At 47.6% G+C, this 22,603-nt stretch overlaps 1 protein-coding gene and 1 pseudogene across 1 annotated transcript; one reads left to right on the top strand and one right to left on the bottom strand.

Annotated features, from left to right (window-relative positions):
* Positions 1–2,180: 2,180 nt before the first annotated feature.
* Positions 2,181–22,516, bottom strand: PAF1 (PAF1 homolog, Paf1/RNA polymerase II complex component). The gene is made up of 14 exons (XM_053397633.1): positions 22,147–22,516; positions 20,275–20,304; positions 20,095–20,187; positions 18,486–18,607; positions 17,380–17,446; positions 14,322–14,423; positions 13,982–14,087; positions 13,212–13,280; positions 11,138–11,241; positions 10,253–10,369; positions 8,197–8,325; positions 6,695–6,800; positions 4,219–4,306; positions 2,181–2,882 (listed from the first exon to the last, which is right to left on the bottom strand). Exons 1-14 carry the CDS (start codon positions 22,194–22,196, stop codon positions 2,437–2,439), a joined length of 1,629 nt encoding a protein of 542 aa, XP_053253608.1. The 5' UTR covers positions 22,197–22,516; the 3' UTR covers positions 2,181–2,436.
* On the top strand, positions 8,668–9,611 carry LOC128418194 (securin-like; annotated as a pseudogene).
* Positions 22,517–22,603: the final 87 nt, after the last annotated feature.

The following is a 22,603-nucleotide window of genomic DNA, read 5'->3' as shown; positions in this document are numbered from 1 at the left end:
TGCAAAATATGCAATACAGAGCGGAGAAATTAGTTGCATTGCACTGCTTCCTCCTGTTCAGAATGTGCTCTCCTAAAAAAAAATCCCCTAAATCAGTGGTCCTCAAACTTTTCCCCCCTCTGGGCCAAACTTTCAGAATTAAAACTTGCACAATATTTTTTTTTTTTATGGAAAAGAAATACATTGGAAAACTCATCTAGGGTTGTCCTCAGTATCACATCCTCCTCTTGTTTCCATTTTGAAAAGGTACCTATCCATATTCTGCAAAGGGAAACATTTTTTTTTGTACTATATAACATGGAAATGTTTAAATGTTTCCTTGATGATCCTTGAATCTTCCTGCCCCATTGCCATCCGCTCCTGCCCCACCCTTTGAGAACCCCTGCCCTAGATAATTTCCACAAGTGCTGCTACCAAGACACTTGCTAGCCTGACGCTTCCGGCGCAAATGCAGAACTTCACACCGATTTCTGCTGAAGATACGAGTTTTGTTCTGGGTTCTCCAATCCTGCCCGAAGCATCTCGAATGCTGTTGCCGAGTCTTACCAGCTCTCCCTCTCTGATCGGTGCCATTGGGCAAGCTTGACAATCACCCCCTCCCCTCCTGCATCCAAGTTTATAAAGCCCTGAACAACCTGGCTCCAGGGTGCCTCAGGGATCGCCTGAACCCTTATAGATCCCAATCACTGAGATCATCCACAGGAGTGTTGTTCACATTCCCCAAGTTCACGAGAGTCACTTGACAACAAGAAATGCTTTGGTGCTGTTGGCCCAGTCCTGTGGAACTCTCTGCCACTGGATATTCAGCAGGTGCCTTCTGTGCCAACTGTTAAAACACGTGCTAAATTCCTTTCTATTCCACCAGGCCTATGCAGGCAATTAAGGACAATAACCTTCCATGATGGTTTTCTGATGGTCTGCATTTACCGTATTTTTCGCTCTATAACACGCACCCGACCATAACACGCACGTAGTTTTTAGAGGAGGAAAACAAGAAAAAAAATATTCTAAACGAAACAGTGGATATATGATTTTTGTGGTTCATGCTGTGGCCACAGACATGTGATCTGACAGTCAGTTTGGAGTAGCCCAATGCAAAAATCCTGAGGATCCATGTGGATCCGTGCTTTGTAACCACGTTTTAAGTGGGGAAGGAAGGAAAAGCACTCAAGGGACAAGGAACGCGCGTGGGGTGTGTGGAGAAGGATGCTGCTAATAATGAAGAAGAGGGGTATAAGGGGAGAAGGCTCCTCTCCCCTCCTGCTTTGCTCCTTTAAAGAAGCAGGCTCTCTGTCCCTCTCTCCTCCCCACTCCGTGGCTCTTCTCCCGCTTTGCTGTTTCAAAGTGAGCCACGGAGGAGGGAAGGAAGGGGAACCATGGATCCTCTGCTCACGACTGCAGCAGATCCCCCCCAAGCCACCCGTAGGCATTCGCTCCATAACACGCACAGACATTTCCCCTTACTTTCTAGGAGGAAAAAAGTGAGTGTTATGGTGCAAAAAATACGGTAACTTTTTATGACTTTAAAGCAGGCATCCCCAGCCTTCAGCCCGCCAGATGTTTTGGGACTACAACTCCCATCATCCCTGACCACTGGTCCTGTTAGCTAGGGATCATGGGAGTTGTAGTCGCAACACGTCTGGAGAGCCAAAGGTTGGGGATGCCTGCTTTAGAGGATGGCTTTATCGCTGTATCCCGATTTGATGAATTTTTACGAAAGAGCGGTAGGCAATTATTTTTCCGAAATACAGTGGTACCTCTGGTTGCGAACGGGATCCATTCCGGAGGTCCGTTCACAACCTGAACAGAATGCAGCCCGCATCTGCGCGTGCATGGGTCATGATTCGCTGCTTCTGCGCATGCGCGTGACGTCATTTTGCGCATCTGCGTATGCGCGAGCGGCGAAACCCGGAAATAACCCTTTCCGGTACTTCCGGGTCGCCGTGGGACGCAACCTGAAAATGCTCAACCTGAAGCAAACGTAACATGAGGTATGGCTGTAAATAAGTACACTTGCCCCAGTGATGTTGCAAGTGGCCCCGATTAACGAGAGTGGAGATTCAAGAAGCAAAAAACTTTATTTCGGGGTGGGTGAGAGAGAGAACTGCCATGTGGCGCATTATGTACAGCGGGGGGCGGAGAACACAAGAAGGGGAGCCAAAGAACCAAAGGCGTGTGTCCCACCCCAAACGCCAGTCGTTTCTGCAGAAGGTTCGCAGCAAAGAGTTCGCTGGCGGAGGCGGAAGATCGGCAGAAACGGGTGGCGGGGAGGCAGCCCTCCGCTCTGCCTCGTTCGCCGGGAGGAAAGAAAATTCCCAGAATCCTCTGGGCCTAACTGGGACAAAGCTGCCAGCCAGCCAGCCAAGGTAAGTACCGTCCGTTCCCAGGTGTGGTCCCCGCAGGAGAGGGGTGTAGCCAACTTCCGAAAGGGCCTGCTCAGTCGCTGTCGCTGCCCTCCTCGCTGGACTCGGACGGGGCCTCGCTGGCACTGGCCTCCCCTTCCTCCTCCTCCTCCTCCTCGTGGTTGGAGCGGTCCTCGCTGCCGCTGTGGAGGGGGCTCTGGCTGCTGGCACGGCGCTGCTGGCGCCGCCCGCCCGCTTCCTCGTCCTCCTCGTCGTCGTCCTCCTCGCTGCCGCTCTCGCCTTCATCGCGCTGGCCCCCCTCCTGCTCCGAGTCCTCGTCCTCGTCGTCGTCGCTGCCGAAGATCTCCTCCTTGTCTCGGGCCGCCCGCTCGTCCTCCTCGCTCTCCTCAGCCGGAGCCCCCTCGCCTTCGCTGGCCTCCCGCTCGCTCTCGCTGGCCGAGCGCCCTTCCTCCTCCTCCTCGCCCTCCTCCGCCTCGCTGGCCTCCTTCTCGCTCTCGCTGCCTTTCTCCGGCTCCTCGTCTAGGGGAAAGAGAGAGAGAGGTGAGGGCAGGGGGAAAACGGGGGAAAGCTTGGCTTTTCAGGGGGACCGATTGCGTTTCTTCCGAAGGAGATCAAGGTGGCAGTACGTGACTCTTCCCCCTCATTTAATCCCACAACAACAACCCTTTGAGGTAGGGTATGGGCTGAGAGAAGCAGTGGCTATTCCCCCCCCCCTGTGGGGGCCACAGTTAGGTAAGCTTCATGGCCAACTGGGAGGATTTGAACCCTGCTCTCTCCTCGCCCAATGCTCTAGCTCAGCCTTTCTCAACCTGTGGGTCCCCAGATGTTGTTGAACTACAACTCCCATCATCCCTAGCTAGCAAGGCCAGAGCTCAGGGATGATGGGAGTTGTAGTCCAACAACATCTGGGGACCCTAAAGCGGGAGGATGGGCCAGGGCCATCCGTTTATTATTTTTTAAATAGTTTTTTATTAAGTTGTACAGTTTTATATTCAACGCAATCCTTTTTATCACAAAAAGTATATATATATCCCTATCCCCTCAACCCATGACTTCCCTCAACTTCCTCTTCTGGTTCTTTAGATATTTACTTCTCCTGCCTGTTTTATTCTACCTTAATTTTATAATGTTTTAAATTGATAATGTTACAATCTCATCGCTTTTGTACCATACTTTTCCGTATTACATCTTGCCCTTTATTATTTCCCCATTATTACATCTTGTCTTTCATGCTTGTTTTCTTGATTGTTAAGTCTTTACTCAAACCCTGCTAGTGAGTCCACTTCTTCACAATATTTCTGTAAACACAACATACAGCAGATGCTCGGGTTGCGAACATGATCCGTGCAGGATGCACGTTTGCAACCTGCAGCGGCGCACCTGCGCACGTTGCGATTCGGTGCTTCTGCACATGTGCAAAGTGCAATTCAGTGCTTCTGCACATGCGCAAAGTGAGATTTAGCGCTTCTGCACACGTGCGACCGCCGAAACCCAGAAGTAACCTGTTTCGGTACTTCCGGGTTTTGGCAGTCCGTAACCCCCCCAAAAAACCTGCAACCTGATGTTCTGTAACTCAAGGTATAACTGTATACGGTTCCCATACCTTTAAATGAAGAGGGTATCAATGGAAGGCAGGGCCTCCCCCTTTAAGAAACAGGGATGCTCCTGAGCCAGCCAATGAGGCAACAGCGATGGAGCTGCTTTGGATTGTTCCACCAGGTGCCAAAAAGCAGGGGGCGTTCTTTAAAGCAGAGGCTGCAAATTTCGCAATGTGGCCACCTGGCCACACACATGTGCATCTTCAGCAGCGAGCAGGGAGGGAACCAGGGAGAGATTTTGCCAAGCCGGCACCTACCTGAGCCTTGGGCCTCTTTGCCCAGGTCCATCTCCTCCTCCTCCTCCTCTTCCGGCTCGTGGTTCTCCAGCTGGGCTTTGCGGGCTTCCTGCAGGGGACAGAGCTGCGAGTTAGGGGGCATTTGGGGAAGGAGAAATCGCCCCCGCTGACTCCCAGCAACTCCACTGGCCTTCCTGCGCCCCCCCCCCCCCGGTATAGATTGCTTCAGAACACGGAGGCTCCACAGAACTGCCATGGCCAAAATTGTTTTTGGAACTTAGGAACCCCAAAGGTACCAGTGAGCAGAGGCAGCTTACTTCCCAGGGGGCAGACTTTTGTCATCCGTCTCCCACCCCAAGTCCTCCTTTCCAGAGAATTTCGACCGGAAGAGAAGGCCTGGCCTTCAGAGATTGTGATGCATCAGGCTCCAGGTGCCAAGGACCAAACTGGATTTCTGTATCCCTAGTGGTGGCCGATATAGTTAAAGCTATGGTTAAAGCTATGTATAGTTCAAGCTATGGTTTTCCCAGTAGTGATGTATGGAACTGAGAGCTGGACGATAAAGAAGGCTGGTCGCCGAAGAATGGATGCTTTTGAATTCTGGTGCTGGAGGAGACTCTTGAGAGTCCCATGGACTGCAAGAAGATCCAACCTCTCCATTCTGAAGGAAACCAGCCCTGAGTGCTCACTGGAAGGACAGATCCTGAAGCTGAGGCTCCAAGACTTTGGCCACCTCATGAGAAGAGAAGACTCCCTGGAAAAGACCCTGATGCTGGGAAAGATGGAGGGCACAAGGAGAAGGGACAACAGAGGACGAGATGGTGGGACAGTGTTCTCGAAGCTACAAACATGAGTCTGACCAAACTGCGGGAGGCAGGGGAAGACAGGAGTGCCAGGCGTGCTCTGGTCCAGGGGGTCACGAAGAGGGGGACACGACTAAACGACTAAACAACAACAAGAAGCGGTGGCTGATAGGCAGTGGTTTGCCTCTCCTCTCTCTAAGAATAGGTTCTAATTCCGTCAATGATCCTCGCTTCCAGTCAGCATCCGGCCAGCTCCAATGGCCAGAGCGGGGCAGTGAGACAGGGTGGAAACTCAAAGGAACATTCTTCTCATATGTGGTGGGAATGTAAGAAAGTAAAAAAAAAAACTTATGGGAAATGATATATAACAAGCTGAAAAAGATGTCGGAATATACATTTCTAAAAAAACCAGAAGCATTTTTACTTGGCATTCTAGGTGAGGATATTAATAGGCAGGATGTAAAATTTGTTTTTATATGCAACAACAGTGGCAAGAGTATTGTTAGCCCAGAAATGGAAGAAGAAATTCCAACAAAAGAAGAATTGGCAGACAAAATTAATGGGCTACGCAGAATTGGATAAAATGACAGGAAGGATTCGAAACCTGCGGGACCAGAGATTTGCAGAAGATTGGAAGAAATATACGAATTATTTGAAGAGCAACTGTAATCAACAAATTACACTAGTAGGACTACAAGACGTTTTGTAAGGAGGAATGTATGAAATATTGCAAAGAGAAAGAAGAGAGATATTAGATATGAGACTTAAATGTAATAGTGAAAATAAGGAATGTAAATTAAATGAGTAGACTGGAAAATTTTCAGACGTGATTGATGGAAGTAAAAAATGTATAAGATGTAAAAGTATGTGTAATTATTGTTGAAAATGATATGTTGAAAAACTAATAAAAAATTTATTAAAAATAAGAAAAAAGATGGGGTGGAAGCTCAGAGCCAGGATTCCTGGGTCCCGGATTAAGGCTTTCTGGGAAATGATATATAATGAATTGAAAAAGGTATTTAAATATACCTTCTTGAAGAAACCAGAGGCCTTTCTCTCGGGCATGGTCGGCCAAGTGGTGCCAAAGAAGGACAGAACGTTTTTTATGTATGCCACAACAGCAGCAAGAATACTTATTGCAAAGTATTGGAAGACGCAAGATTTACCCACTCTGGAAGAATGGCAGATGAAGCTGATTGACTGTATGGGATTGGCAGAAATGACTGGCAGAATCCGTGACCAGGGAGAAGAGTCGGCAGAAGAAGATTGGAAAAAATTTAAGGACTATTTACAGAAATATTGTAAAATTAAGGAATGTTGAATGATGCTGGATTGAAATTAAGTGGTTTCTAGCTGTAATGGTATAAAGGAATATGAAAAAAATGGTTTTTTATAAGTAAAAATTTAAGGTTATAATAACCTAAGATGTTGGATAGAAAATAAGGTGTTTTTATAAGCTGTAATGCTTTGAGATAAGGATTTGCTGAACAAATAATTTGAACTGGACTACAAGAAGGGGAGGTATGAGGAGGTCAGAGAAATATGTTATTGAAAATTAAGTATAAGTGAACTATATGTGTTTTTAATTTTTTTGTTTGTTTTTTGTTTGTATAAAAATTTGAAAATTTCAATAAATATCTTTTAAAAAAAAAAAGGATTCCTGGCTCCCCTGGGTTCCTTCACGCCAGCCTTACCTGGGCCTCCAGCTCCTTCTCGTTCATATCTCGGTGCTTCACCACCAGAACGGCGTTGGTTCCCGACTGCACCCCGGCCTTGGCTCGCCGCTTGCTCAGCCGCACTCTGCGACGGGGAGGGAGAGGTTAAGGAGGGAGCAGGGGCCTGACTCTGTGCATACACACGTGCCCTGGCGGCAGGATACAGCCCTCGGGCGCCGGTGGCATGTTGCACAAAATTGGCGGTGGCGAGGGGCTGGTTGCATGCCAACACCGCCTGGTGGGGTCACAGTGGCGGCCAGCAGAGGGAACACAATGGGATATCTTTGGGGAGGCCCTTGTTTCATAAATTCAAAGTATTGGAAGGGACCCCCAAAGGTCATCCAGCCCACCCCCTGCCACGCAGGACTTGCAGCTCAGATGCAACATGTGCCGGGGGGAAAGGACTAAGAAGAAGAGGCTGCTGGATCAGGCCCAGCTAGTCTCACGGTGGCCAAATGCCCGAAATAACCTAGGAGTCTAGATAGACTGCCTCTGGACCTGGAGGTTCCATGAGATCCTAACGTGCCCATTATGGGAAGCCCGCAAGGAGGATTTGAGTACAGGAGCAACTCTCCCATCCTGCTGTTTCCAGAAACTGGCGTTCAGAAGCATTTATGTGACCAGGGAGGCAGAGGCCCTATACGGCCTAGGACCCTCGTACCTACAGGACCGCCTCTCCTGGTATGTCCCACGGAGGACCTTACGGTCTTCAAACAAAAACATCCTGAAGGTCCCGGGCCACAGGGAGGTTAGGCTGGCCTCAACCAGAGCCAGGGCCTTTTCAGTACTGGCCCCGACTTGGTGGAACGCTCTGTCACAAGAGACTGGGGCCCTGCGGGACTTGACGTCTTTCTGCAGGGCCTGCAAGATGGAGCTGTTCCGCCTGGCCTTTGGCCAAGGCACAGTCCTTTGGTGATCCTCGTAGAACTCTGGCCCAATGGTTGCCATTAATTTGATTTTGAATTGATTTTAAAACAAATTGATTTTAGAATGCTGTGTTACTTTTATTGTTGTTAGCCGCTCTGAGTCCGGCTTCGGCTGAGGAGGGCAGGATATAAATAAAAATTTACTATTATTATTATTATAGCTATCATGGCAAGTAGCCACTGATATCTTTCTCTTCCTTCATAATTTGTTTTCATTATCTATTTTGTGCTTCTGTTTTGCATCTTCAGATGAAAGGCAGTATACAAAGGGAGCAAACAAGAAACAAGAACTACATAAATAAAAGTGCCTAATCCTGTTTGAAAGCCATCTACGTTGGTGGCCATCCCTGTCTCCTGTGGCAGGGAGTTCCAAAGGTTAACCATGCGCTCAGTGGAAAAAGGAAAAAGGCTGGGCGGCTGCAGCTGGCCATGGCACAACCACCAACACTGTGCCCCCCCCCCAATAGCCCCAGACCCTTTTACCTGGAGGCCCCCCTGGCCACCAGCACACTCCCACCCGCCAAAAAAAGGCTTCACTTTCTCCCTCCGCCTCACCTGGTCTCCAGTTCGTTGTAATAGACCCCGTCACCCTCCCGGAAGATGAAGAAGTAGTTTTCTTCGTAGCCCTTGCTGGCTTTGTTCTTGACGTTCCAGTTGTATTCCCGGGCGATCTTGTACTCGTACCTGGAGGAAAGGGATAGAAAGAAAAGGGTGAGGGCTTTGCAGCACCCCAATATTCATTCCGAGGTGTTCTCCCGCCCCCTTCCAATAATCCCATCGGCTGAGAGGGCAAACGGTTCTACCCAGGCTCCTTCAAAATATAAGCACAGAACTGTCATCTAGTCCAATGCAGGAATCACAACTGAATCCCCGACAGATGGCCAGCCAACCTCTGTTTAAAAACTGCCAAGGAAGGAGAATCGGAGGCCGTTTTTCTGTTGAACAGCCCTTGCTGTCAGAAGGTCCTCCCCAAGGTTGGTGGTGCTATCGCTTTTAGTGTTCTTTGATTCCTTTAGGCAGCAATCCTTGGATGTCAAAGTGATGGCAACACAAATTTACCGTATTTTTTGCTCTGTAAGACTCACTTTTTCCCTCCTAAAAAGTAAGGGGAAATGTGTGTGCGTCTTATGGAGCGAATGCAGGCTGCGCAGCTATCCCCGAAGCCAGAACAGCAAGGGGGATCGCTGCTTTCACTGCGCAGCGATCCCTCTTGTTGTTCTGGCTTCTGAGATTCAGAATTTTTTTTTTCTTGTTTTCCTCCTCCAAAAACTAGGTGCGTCTTATGGTCTGGTGCGTCTTATAGAGCGGAAAATACGGTACATAGAAAAAGAGAATGATGAAATTGGCGCGGTTGCTTCTTCTAAGGTTCGGGTGCAATTGGTATCTGCACCATCAAAGAGTTTTGCTGAAAGGTCTTGCCCCAAGACTCCACTTGTCGGAAGGACAGCTGACATAACTCCAGCAGCATCGAGTCTGTCAGGAAGGTTTTAGGAAATCCGAATAGGCCTTTAACAACAACAAAGAGCAACTTTCCAAAAGAAAGAAAGTCTTCTACGAAAAAGGCTACTGAAACTGCAAACAGAGTTGAAAGCAGCAACATGGTTACTGAAGGCTATCCAGAAAAGGAGAACCTCTTTTCCTATGATCCTTTAGACTTTGAGAGTTTTCAAGTTCCCGAAGATCACAGGCTGAGCCACACGCCCCTGACTGGAGTTCCTCTGATGGTATTTGAAAATGCCTCTGACAGATTTGCAAGCACAATCTCTGTACCTGCAAAAGAGCCTTCCATTTCATGGGGCTATGATACCCTGCATTCCACTCTAGACTTCCTGGCCACTTTGGATGAAATAATAATTGATCTTCCCCCTTCCTTATAATATGTAAACAGACTTGAATCTCTTTTTAAGCTGAATTTTGAGCAAGCTGTATTAATTTTCATAATAAAGGACTTGGATTAAAATCGCAAAAAAGGGGGAAAAAGTCCCCCCCAAATGTTTATTCGGGATTTCTTTTCTTGTAAACTTGAAGCCACAGGGACGCGGGTGGCGCTGTGGGTTAAACCACAGAGCCTAGGACTTGCTGATCAGAAGGTCGGCAGTTCGAATCCCCGCGACGGGGTGAGCTCCCATTGCTCGGTCCCTGCTCCTGCCAACCTAGCAGTTCGAAAGCACGTCAAAGTGCAAGTAGATAAATAGGTACCACTCCAGCGGGAAGGTAAACGGCGTTTCTGTGTGCTGCTCTGGTTCGCCAGAAGCGACTTAGTCCTGCTGGCCACGTGACCCGGAAGCTGTACGCCGGCTCCCTCGGCCAATAAAGCGAGATGAGCGCCACAACCCCAGAGTTGGTCTCGACTGGACCTAACAGTCAGGAGTCCCTTTACCTTTACTTAAACTTGAAGCCACTGGGTTCGAGCCCTGCCCTTTGGAGCAGGAGAAAACAAGTCCCCACGTGCAGAAAGGTAGTATGTCAGGGAGAAGGCTTGGGCAGGAAATACGCCTGACATGCTGGTTTTCCAAATGCGGGGATTTTTTTTGTTAAAAAAGTGGTCTCCCTGTAAAGTTCTGCTTTCTTAACCAGACAACCCGCGCGCCCTCCCGGTTGGCATACGTACACATCCTCGGGAGCGTAGTCCATCTCTTCGTCTTGGTCCCGTTTGCGTTTGCGCATCGTGTCATCCACAGGGAGGAAGTAGGCCACAAACTGGTTCCCTTCCTCGTCCATCATGCCCCTGGAATGGGGGAGAGAGAGAGAGAGAGAGAGAGAGAGAGGAAGGAAGGAAGGAAGGAAGGTTATCTCTTGCATGGAATCCAGTAGCAAACCAGTTTGTCATGGAGAGACTGGAGTTTGGTGCATAGCTGTCAACTTACAGATTTGAAAATAAGGGACCAGCGGTCTCAAAAATAAGGGATCAGCAGCCAAAATAAGGGATTTTCCAAGGGCCACAGCTATGTTCGGCTTCTGAGTCCCTCCCAGCCAAAGGCAGAAAGCCCAGCCAGCAGCCAAACGAAGCCTCAAGCGGTGGTTCCCACAGCGCAGCGACCCGGCAAAGGGGATGCAGCAAGGAAAACCACCGTCACCTCTCCGCTGGGAAGCGCTGAGCAAAGGCGAGTCCCCAGGCAACGCGGCCGATTTGATGGGCACAGGGCATGCAAGCTCCACCCCCCAGTCGTTCTGAGACTCCTCATTGGGTGAGCAACACAGTCAAGCAACCCAGTTGGAGCCTCCCTCCTCCCTGGCCGGCAGGGAGGGAGGGAGAGGAGCTGCTTCCTTTGAAACCCAGGAAATTTAAGGGACATCATCAATAAGGGACAGCAGCGGGACACGGCACTGGGATAAGGGAGTTTCCCGCCAAATAAGGGATGGTTGACAGCTATGGTTTGGTGGCAGGACACCTGCCTGGCATGCAGAAGGCCTCAGGTTCAACCCCCAGCACAGCTTCTCCAAGCGAGGCTTGGAAGAATTCCCGTCTCCCACGAAGAGAGCTGCATTTCCGTACCTGATCATGGCCTGGGACATCATCTCGAGGGCAGCTGACCCACTGGTGTCCTTGGGCGCTGGGTCGGAGTCGAAGATGACCTGGGCGCAGGGGTTGATCCACATCTGGCGGAGGGCGGAAGAAGAACAGCTTACGGCACGGCAAGAACCCTCCAGAAGTGGCACACAGCTGGCAGGGCCTGCTTAGAAGTGCCTCATCCCCACCCCTCCAAGACATAGCTGTCAACGTTTCCCAATTTTTAAGGGACATTCCCTTATTCTGAATAGGATTCCTCGCAAGAAAAGGGAAAAGTTGAGAGCTATGCTCCAGGATTTGCCCCAAACGGGCTTGACTGTGCAGTCCGAGGAGAGGAAATGAGGGGCTTCTGCGTGCAAAAACAGGGAGTGGGTGCGAGAACCAGGGCGAAGGGGCTCTGCGACTACTATTCCACCCCCTGAGTCTTACTCTCCTCTTAGGCAGAGAGGCCCAGATTAAGACCTTTAGAGGCTCTAAGCACTTAAAAATATTTTGGTGCCCCCATATATATCTGATCCAAAATATACACAATTATAAACCACGAGATAAATTTTTATTTTTCGAAACGAGACGAAACCTACAGTAACATGGAAAATAATGTTTCGTTTTTGTATACAGTTGTACCTTGGTTGCCGGACGCCTTGGAACTCATACATTTCAGCTTCCGAATGATCGAAAACCATTCCGGTTTTCGAATGATTTTCGGAAGCCGAACGTCCAGCGCGGCTTCTGATTGGCTGCAGGATGCAAGAAGCCACATCTTGGTTTTCGAACAGTTCCAGAAGTCGAACAAGACTCCTGGAACGCATTCTATCCGAGAACCAATGTACATCTGTACTTCCGCTTTATTTGTATTCGAAAAGTTTTCTCCTACTTTTTCCAACTGCAAAGTCTTTGATCAGATCCTCAAAACCAATCCTACATAACGCATCCGCTTCTATATTTAATGGAGATAAAGAATCCCTCCTGCCTTGTTGCATCGTTGTTCTGTTGGGATTTTTAATATACTTCGGCTGAGAAAAGGAACGCCCAGCTGAGCAATTTGTGACCACTAAATGTTAAAAATCCAGCCATGGGAAATTTCTGCAGCTTCCCCTCTTCCTTTGATGCCCTAAATAAGTGTTTGTTTCGCTCAGTGGTTCATCCATCTTTGCCAAGAGCCCACCATCTCTCTAATCTCGCTCACCCTGCCTACAGACCCTTCGCAAATGAACAGGAAAGGAAGTTTCGTAGCCGAAAAACCATAGGAACCGAGCAGGTAGAGAGAGGCCTAGTGGCGAGAGCAGGGCTGCTGTATACAAAACCCCAAATATCTTAGATCCAACTGCCCCCATACATAGCTAAAGGATTGAGTCCTAAGTGCTGGCACTGCGGTCAAGAGTTAGGGGTATATGCACATATGTGGTGGGAATGTATTTGTGTAAAGGAATATTGGCAAAAGATTGTAAAGGTTATTTCTGATGTATTTCAGGTTAAGACAGAAGTCAATAGAGAAATGCTTATCTCAGGAATACTGGGGAACAGTAAAATCGAAAGAAAAGAGCAAGACTGGTATAAAATTATGATCTTAACTGGTATGCTTGTTATTGCATCAGGATGGAAAGAAAAGGATAAATGGACAATGGAAAAATGGAATGACTGTTTTTGAATATATACAATCTGATATATTTGAACAGGCAATGATGGAAGATGCATGGGAAAACAATTGTCAAAAGATTTTGAATAAATGGACAAGTTATAGGAATTGGATAGCATGTGGAGGGAGCCAACCCAAGCATCCAAATTAGAATGAATACTCTGTGCACATGGCTAAAGATTTGAAGAGAGAACAATTTGGGGGGGAGGGGTAAAGGGGAGGGAGGGGGAAAAATTAGGATAAATGAGAAGGGACAAAAGAATATACTGTTATGCATAACTAATAGGAAGATGATTTTGATGTATGTTATAGTTAGAATTTTGACCGAATGGTTTTTTTGTAAGTTATTCGAGGAGGAAAGTGTGATTATAAAAAATAATATTTTTTTAAAAAATAAAATAAAATAATCCAACTGCCTCTCACCTTGAAGTCAGGGAAGACTGGCATGACCTCCACAGGCGTGACCCGAGGTTTGCTGTAGTGCTGAGCGATCTGGAGGCAGAATTTGGAAGTGAAAAATGTGGGTAAGGCCAGTGGAGGCAAGGACACCAATAAGCTTCTCGGAACTGCACCTCCAAATCCCCGAAAAGCATTGTCCTCCCAAAGGGACACAGCAAATATATTTATGCTGCCGCTCACCTCTGCATTTCCTGGCCAGGTGGACAGCTTCAAGCTCTGAGTATAGTGTTTTAATTAAAGGGACGCGGGTGGCGCTGTGGGTTAAACCACAGAGCCTAGGACTTGCTGATCAGAAGGTCGGTGGTTCGAATCCCCGCAACGGGGTGAGCTCCCGTTGCTCAGTCCCTGCTCCTGCCAACCTAGCAGTTTGAAAGCACGTCAAAGTGCAAGTAGATAAATAGGTACCGCTCCGGCGGGAAGGTGAGCGGCGTTTCCGTGCGCTGCTCTGGCTCGCCAGAAGCGGCTCAGTCATGCCGGCCACATGACCCGGAAGCTGTATGCCAGCTCCCTTGGCCAATAAAGCGAGATGAGTGCCGCAGCCCCAGAGTCGGCCACGACTGGACCTAATGGTCAGGCGTCCCTTTACCTTTACCTACTGTGTTTTAATGCTTAACCTGCCCTGTAACCTCAGGGTGAATCCATCAATCATCATCACCATCCCGTTTACAAAAGTCCAACAGTGAGAGGACAGCGGTTTCATTTCCCCAAAAAAGGTACCACCCCGGACAGCTCACCGACTTCTGAGCATCCTCAAAGGTCTTCTCGATGGCCGCAATCTGGCTATCTCTGTCCTTATAGATCTCTTCCTCTGTGAACTGTTGCTTGACAGACACACCAATCCTGATTGAGAACCAGGAAAGAAGTATGTATCAGAAAGGAGTTGTTTACCCAGGTAAAGGAAGACCACAGCGGTCCTCTGGAGGAACTTTGGGAAACTGGCTGAAACAGATCTTTCTGGAGGCTTTGAAGGCGTGGTCCAGAAACTCAAAGATTCACCACGTTCATCACTGCATTGTTGGGTTCTTTTTATGCTGAAACAGCAGCTTTTAAAAAACACGTTTAATTTCTACTCACTTAACCTCCGGCTTCTCATTGGAGACACCGTAGCGGTTGAACTCTGTGGAGATGTATTCAGTCTTCCTCATCCATGGCACCACTTTGGCATGCTGCTGGGATCTGCAAAGAAAGAGAGAGAGATTTTTTTTTTTTAGGAAGAATCCACATGGGTCTCTTGTCTCCAGAGGCATTTCTGAGTACTGCAAGCCTCCTATTTCCTACAACCATGTTCCTAGCCCTCAAGATGGTCTGCAACACCTGTGAGAAAGACCTAGGAAGGAAAAGCTGCTGGGTTATCCTTGGCCACTCCTACTGGCAACAGAAACGTACAAGTTGCTTCATTTCAATCACTGAGCTACTTCATAGGACTTCTTCAGTACTGACCCCGACTTGGTGGAATGCTCTGTCCCAAGAGACTAGGGCCCTGCGGGACTTGACATATTGCAAGATGGAGCTGTTCCACCTGGCCTTTGGTTTGGACTCAGTCTGGCCCTTATGTTTCCCTCCCCTTATGGTTTTGATCTATGGGCTGTTATTAAAGTGAGACTGCATTTTAAATTGACATGAGCCAACAGTGTGACGCGGCAGCTAAAAAAGCCAATGCAATTCTGGGCTGCATCAATAGGAGTATAGCATCTAGATCAAGGGAAGTAATAGTGCCACTGTATTCTGCTCTGGTCAGACCTCACCTGGAGTACTGTGTCCAGTTGGGTTGGACTCGATGGCCCTTGTGGTCTATTCCAACTCTATGATTCTATGATTCTTCTATGAAATTGTATTTTTAACCTGTATTATTTTTTTTTAAAAAACCCCATTATGTTATCATTGTGATTTTACTGGTGTTAGCCGCCCTGAGCCTGGCTCTGGCCGGGGAGGGCGGGGTATAAATAAAATTTATTAATTATTATTATTATTATAATTATTATTGGCAGTGAAGAGCCCTCCTGCTGCGCAACGGGTCAGTGCAACTGGCTGTTAACCAGAAGGTCGGTGGTTTAAGACCACCCAGGGATGCCTGTGGCCAGAATTCCTGCATTGCAGGGGGTTGAGCCAGATGACCCCAAGGGGTCCCTTCCAACTCTAGAATTCTATGATTCTAAGAGTATTTTCCCCACCTAACATATACCGTATTTTTCGCTCCCTAAGACACACTTTTTTCTTCCTAAAAAGTGAGGGGAAATGTCTGTGCGTCTTATGGGGTGAATGTGTGGTCCCTGGAGAAGAATTGCCCAGGGAAAGAGAGAAGTGGGTGTTGAAACAAAGCCACTGATCCACTGATGGGCAAGCGATCAGAAGCGAGATAAGGGACGCTAGAGATAAAGGAGGCTGCCTGGGAGTGGGAGGTAAAGACAGCAAACTTGCAAGGAGAGGAGACAGGAAGACTAAATCAACGAGGAGAGAAATTAGAAGAAAAGGAGGAGCAAAAAACTGCTCCAGCTAAGGAAAAAACACCAAGGCAAACAAGAGGGAAGGGAGTGTTGAAAGGAAGCAGAAAAAAATCACACACCTACTGTTGTATGGGGCTGCAATGGTGCAAAAACGTGGTTACAAAGCACGGATCCACATGGATCGTCAGGATTTTTGCATTGGGCTACCCCAAACTCACCGTCACATCACGTCTGTGGCCACAGCATGAACCACAAAAATCATACACCCACTGTTTCATTCAGAACTTTTTTTCCTTGTTTTTCTCCCCTAAAAACTAGGTGCGTCTTATGGAGCAAAAACTATGGTAGGTTCCAAATATTGACTCCTGCTTCAAAACAAGCATTATTTAAAATGTACTTAGCGCCAATGTGCTTTTCAGGACACGAGGCCCCCTGCACTGATCTGCATTTACATGGGAGAAGCTCTGGAACTGGGGAGGAGAGGGGCCAACCCATAACTGATGAACAGCACAAGATGGGAGAGGGCAGAAGAGTTGTGCAGCCCCCAGAAGGTGAAAGGGAAGCTGAGGAGAAGGGAGTTTCGGGAAGGTAGCTCCAAACCAGGAAAGCAGCTTACATGGGAGAGATGCTCCTGAAACAGTGAACGGGTTGGCCGGTGTGGTAGCAAGAGCATCGGCACAAGACTTGGGGGAGACCAGGGCTCAAATGGCCACTTGGCCTGACGGTGGAAGAAGATTGGAAGAAATTTAAACTTTACCTTAAGAATTGTTGTAAAATTAATGAGTGCTAAAATGTCATGGGTAAGGTAAAACAGATTTGCAGCGGTAAATGATTGGGTAAGAGAAAAAGGATTAAAGAAAGTGAATCACAAGTAATTGAGATTAGGGGTTGCTGAAAAAGTTTAAAACAGGGATGCAGAAAAGGGAGGCATGGGGAAGTCGTTGAAATTGGGTTTAAGAAAAAGAGGTTATGAAATTATACGTGTTTATATGTTTGTTTGTCTATGTATTGTAAGTTGTAATGTGTCTTAATTTATGTTGGAAAATCAATAAAAAATTTATAAAAAAAAAAAATCAAATGGCCACTTGGCCAAGCTCACCAGGGGACCCTGGGGGTCAAAGGTAAAAGGTAAAGGAACCCCTGACCATTAGGTCCCAGTCGCGGACGACTCTGGGGTTGCGGCGCTCATCTCGCTTTATTGGCCAAGGGAGCCGGCGTACAGCTTCCGGGTCATGTGGCCAGCATAACTAAGCTGCTTCTGGTGAACCAGAGCAGCGCACGGAAATGCCGTTTACCTTCCCGCCAGAGCAGTACCTATTTATCTACTTGCACTTTGACGTGCTTTCGAACTGATAGGTTGGCAGGAGCAGGGACCGAGCAACGGGAGCTCACTCCGTCGTGGGGATTCGAACCGCCGACCTTCTGATCAGCAAGTCCTAGGCTCTGTGGTTTAACCCACGGCGCCACCCGCGTCCCTTGGAGAACAAGGTGGGATATAAAGGCAAAGAAGGAGGAAGGAGGAGAGCAGTAACCCAAGGTAGTTTACGATGGCCTGAAGATTCAAGAGGGCGAGGGAAATTTGGGGTCTCGGGACACAATGGAGAGCAGAAAAGGATTTTTTTTCACAGGTGTCTGCAGTCGGAGGAGTGCTTTGGGGTTTAGAACCCCGGCCCAGGTGAAATCATTACCTCTTGGAACTGGTTGGCGCTTGGATCTCTTCCTCCAGCAACTTCTCATCAGCGGGATCTAGAAGAACTGCAAGAAGGCAAAGAAGGTGCAGCAGTGGTTAGAGACCGAAGGCTGTTACCCCTTATTTACACACCTAGCCTGGCCTAGCTATTTCAGCCAAATCCCCGGCAACCGTCTCTGGCCAGACTTCCTGGAGTTCTGATTGTCTTCAGCACATCCATGACAGCCTGATACACAGTCACATTAAGATGTACCAATCGTACGCAATTAAGGTGGGGTTTTTTTGCCATAAACATCAACCCAGGCCTTGTGGGGAATTCCTTGTAGACAACCACAGTGACTGGAGACAGTCAGCTCATGTAATGACCACAGGAGAAATGACCGCTGGGAGAAGCAAAAAGAAACTCCCTGGTGCATCTGCAGCAGCACAACTGGACGCTTTTGTCAGCCCCAGTTGCAACAAAACATGTCTCTCCCAAAGTAGGTGCTGTAGATAGCTCCTGAACGGTTTGACTTCACTCCTCTATTGCCTCCCGAAACAGACGGGTGCCAACCATGTTTAAAAATTGGCATCCTAACACACAACGTATTTGCGTGTGACATCAAGCAGGTTGTGCAATGGGAATCCAAAATGTATCAGTCAGATCTCCACAATCGGAACCCACAACTGCTGTGCACGGTTATTAAAAAGGTAAAGGACACCTGGATGGTTAAGTCCAGTCAAAGGCAACTATGGGGTTGCGATGCTCGTCTCACTTTCAGAGGGAGCCGGCGTTTGTCCACAGACAGCTTTCCAGGTCATGTGGCCAGCAGGACTAAACCGCTTCTGGTGCAACAGGACACTGACGGAAACCAGAGCAGTGCACAAAAATGCCGTTTACCTACCCGCTGGAACTATACCTATTTATCTACTTGCACTTTGACGTGCTTTCGAACTGCTAGGTTGGCAGGAGCTGGGACCGAGCAACGGGAGCTCACCCCGTCGCGGGGATTCGAACCGCCGACCTTCTGATTGGCAAGCCCAAGAGGCTGTGTGGTTTAGACCACAGCGCCACCTGCGTCCCGCACAGTTATTAACTTTTCCCGGTCCCGCGACTCCTCTCACCGTTGGGGTCGATGCGATATGTATCGGGGTTGATTAGATCTATGGTGACCCCCAGGTCGGGCTCAGTCAGAAGGTCATGTTTGTGCTGCTTCTCGAGAGAGGTGGCTTTGTACTGTACAAACCTGGAAGGCGGCAGAAGCAAGAGGCAGGTCAAGCAGCAGAAAATGCATAAGCAGAATTTCAAAGGACGATAATTATTTCAAAATATACAAGCATTTTCCAATTTTGCATGGGTATGTCATAAAAAAATGCCTGCACTGTTCTCCAGCTAAAGGGCAGTTCTAATTATGAGTTTTAATCTGCAAAAAATGTACCTCTGAACACTAATTTACAATACGATAATCTTTATTGTCGTAGTCCCATACAGAACAACGAAATTGAAAAAATCTACATCAGACATTCAGAAACCAACAAGCCTGCTATCCCAACTATCCCAGCCTGGTTGACCCCCTAAAAACTCTGATACCCTATAATTAAATACAATATACTCCCATAGAGACTACCTTACACTGCATTTAAAACCAAAATCGCATTTGGGGTTTTTTTTGTTTTTACAATAATATTTATTAGTTTTCAATAATCATAACAAGCAAAAAAGAATATACAACAACACAACAACATAACAACAACAACAGTATAGAAATAAAAAAAGAAAAAAGAATAACAGACCTACCTAAACAGAAAGAAAGAAAAAATCAATTAATTAAATAAAATCCATTTTCATAAACATTTTAGTTGACTTCCTCTAATCTCCTCCATCTGAATTTCCTCTTAAATTGAATGTAGCAGTTTCCAATATCATTATTTCATAAAACAATATTACAGTTATATTCCACTTTCTTTACCTTTCTTATAGTGCATTTTCTTAATTATACATATAAATCTAATTTTGTCCTAGGCCTAATTGGTTCTTTCAAGTGGTTACATATCTTTAATGTTAGAATATTTATTCAAATAGTCTTTAAATTTCTTCCAAGCTTTTTGGTGATCCTCTTCTTTCACATTTGGGTAGAAACTGTTTCTCAGGCGGTTAGTCCTAGTCTTTATAACCCTGTACCTTCTTCCAGAAGGCAGAAGCTGAAAGAGATTAGTGGGGGCATTCTCCTTTCTCTCTGGCACAGGAGAGAATATGAACCGGCAATATGTGGTTTCCACAAAAATAATCAGTCTTTAAATCTGCAACTGGAGACACCTTTCAAAAATGCTGAATGGGTCTTGCCTTTCCATAAATGATGCCTAAAGCAGCTATCAGTAAACTAAGAGAAAGAAGAGTAAAATATGACAATATAAAAATGTGAGCAGATAAAACAGCGCCAACTTAAAAGAGATTTTGTAAAATAAAAAAACTATTTTAGCGACTGCTCATTCACTGTGTAACTTTCCACATAAGCATTGCACACCTTCTATGATCTATTTTTATATGCAAATTTAAGAGATCATAACCATTCGACGCTTTGCAGCCTGATAACCTGCAGATATAACTCCAGAATTAACTCGCCATGTGCTGCAGAAAAGCCAGTCTGGTCTGTTTAAGACCCTGGAGGATCCACTGTGGACGGGCTAATGTGCAGAAAATGGCAGCCCCACACGTGAGCCTCTCCCTGCTCACCTGTTCTGGTCAAATGGGTATGTGATGAACTTGGGGTCAAAGGGGATATCGGGGAGACTGTTGCAATACTTGACGCGACACACCACCCCCGACCTGCAGAGGGAAAGGAGAGAAAGGGAGGTGAGACCACTTGCCATGCTCCAAGCAAGATGTGAGGGATGGCGAGGAGGTGATCCTTACCTCTCAGGAAGCGTCCGGTGGGAGTTGGGCCTGAGGAAAAAGAGACAGAGAGATGGGGTTACTGATCAATGGTTCCTCTTCATCCTGGAGAAGAGTGACTAGTGGGATGCCACAGGGTTCTGTCTTGGGCCGGTCTTATTCAACATCTTTATCAACGACTTGGATGATGGGCATCCTGATCAAATTTGCAGATGACACCAAACTGGGAGGGGTGGCTAACACCCCAGAGGACAGGATCACACTTCAAAACAACCTTGACAGATTAGAGAACTGGGCCAAAACAAAGAAGATGAATTTTAACAGGGAAAAATGTAAAGTATTGCACTTGGGCAAAAAAAATGAGAGGCACAAATACAAGATGGGTGACACCTGGCTTGAGAGCAGTACATGTGAAAAGGATCTAGGAGTCTTGGTTGACCACAAACTTGACATGAGCCAACAGTGTGACGCGGCAGCTAAAAAAGCCAATGCAATTCTGGGCTGCATCAATAGGAGTATAGCATCTAGATCAAGGGAAGTAATAGTGCCACTGTATTCTGCTCTGGTCAGACCTCACCTGGAGTACTGTGTCCAGTTCTGGGCACCACAGTTCAAGAAGGACACTGACAAACTGGAACGTGTCCAGAGGAGGGCAACCAAAATGGTCAAAGGCCTGGAAACGATGCCTTATGAGGAACGGCTAAGGGAGCTGGGCATGTTTAGCCTGGAGAAGAGGAGGTTAAGGGGTGATATGATAGCCATGTTCAAATATATCAAAGGATGTCACATAGAGGAGGGAGAAAGGTTGTTTTCTGCTGCTCCAGAGAAGCGGACACGGAGCAATGAATCCAAACTACAAGAAAGAAGATTCCACCTAAACATTAGGAAGAACTTCCTGACAGTAAGAGCTGTTTGACAGTGGAATTTGCTGCCAAGGAGTGTGGTGGAGTCTCCTTCTTTGGAGGTCTTTAAGCAGAGGCTTGACAACCATATGTCAGGAGTGCTCTGATGGTGTTTCCTGCTTGGCAGGGGGTTGGACTCGATGGCCCTTGTGGTCTCTTCCAACTCTACGATTCTATGATACTTTAGCACAGAGATGCCGGAGCCTAAGAAATGAGACTTGGTGAATCCATTGCTTCAGGCCCTACCCCCCCCCCCAGAGGAGAAAACAAGTTTGCACCACCTTCCAGGTGTCGGCCCTGAAGATACAGGTGAAATTCGGAAAATTAGAATATTGTGGAAAAGTTCATTTATTTCAGTAATTCAACTCAAAAGGTGAAACTAATATATGAGATAGACTCGTGACATGCAAAGCGAGGTATGTCAAGCCTTTATTTGTTATAATTGTGATGATTATGGCATTGATGAAATCAATGAACTTTTCCACAATATTCTAATTTTTTCGAGGATTTGAAGATGGCCCTAATATCTCCTCTTTTCTAAGCTAAACCTACCCAGCTCCTTCGACCGCTCCTCATCAGGCTTGGTTTCCTTGATCGCCTTGGTCGCCCCTCTCTGCCCACCTTCCAGCTTCTCCATATTATGAGTGGCATTGCTCCTTACCTGTCTCTCACTCCTAGGTCCCAAGGCAGTTTTCAGCATCAAAACACAGCATTAAAAGCAGTTCTTAAGACGAGTTAAAACAATAAGTACTATTACTTTCTGTTTACTGCTTTATTCCTCAGTTTTTAACGGAAACGACTCAAAGGGACTTAAGAAAAAGGCGCCTGGCAGAGGGACCCAGGTGTCCGGGCTCAGCCCCTCCCCCTCCTAGGACCCTTTGGGGAGAACTGCTTGGGGGGGGGAGGGAGCAGGAGACCCCTCCCCACTTCCCTCTCCCCTCTTCCACAGGGGACCCAGGCGTCCGGGAGAGGGCAGTGACGTCACCCCTACCTGTGCCCGGGCTCTTCCCGCTGCGCCTGAGTCTGGATAGTTGGCGCCATCGCGAACCCCCCTCAGGAGCAACAGGCTACGCCAGTCAACGGGGGGCGGGGCTTAATAACCCCTTTTCCGCCGCGGAGCCCGCTGGGAAATGTAGTTCGGGCTGCTACGTCAAGCCACTTCCGGTCAAAAGGGAAAAGGTCGCAGGCTGCTTATGCGCGCGGGAAATCCATTGTTTGGCACCTACAGGTTTGAGGGGAACTGCCCTAGCGCGAAATAGCCGCCCTTCCCTCACAGAGAAAGAAGCCGTCCCGAATGGCATGTCGGGAAATGGAGTCCTGGCCGCATTGCATTGTGGGGCACATAGCGCCCGCCGCCGCCAATCAGGAGAGTTCTGGGGCGCAATGCATGCCGGGATCCTCCCCGCCCGCGCCTGCGCCCCGCGCTGCATGCCGGGAGAGGTAGTCGA

The sequence above is a fragment of the Podarcis raffonei genome, chromosome 8 (genome assembly GCF_027172205.1).
Source record: "Podarcis raffonei isolate rPodRaf1 chromosome 8, rPodRaf1.pri, whole genome shotgun sequence".
Classification (NCBI taxonomy): domain Eukaryota; kingdom Metazoa; phylum Chordata; class Lepidosauria; order Squamata; family Lacertidae; genus Podarcis; species Podarcis raffonei.
Note: the sequence above shows the minus strand (reverse complement) of the source record. Positions and strands in the feature narration are given on the sequence as shown.

What these genes read in the sequence shown, in the direction of transcription:
- PAF1 (XM_053397633.1), bottom strand. Translation starts at nt 22,196, where the DNA reads ATGGCGCCAACTATCCAGACTCAGGCGCAGCGGGAAGAGCCCGGGCAC. An exon ending in ATATCGCATCGACCCCAACG is followed by an intron (nt 17,447 to 18,485) that starts GTGAGAGGAGTC and finishes GCCTTCTTGCAG; the next exon opens with TTCTTCTAGATCCCGCTGAT. An exon ending in CAAAGAGGCCCAAGGCTCAG is followed by an intron (nt 2,883 to 4,218) that starts GTAGGTGCCGGC and finishes TCTTTCCCCTAG; the next exon opens with ACGAGGAGCCGGAGAAAGGC.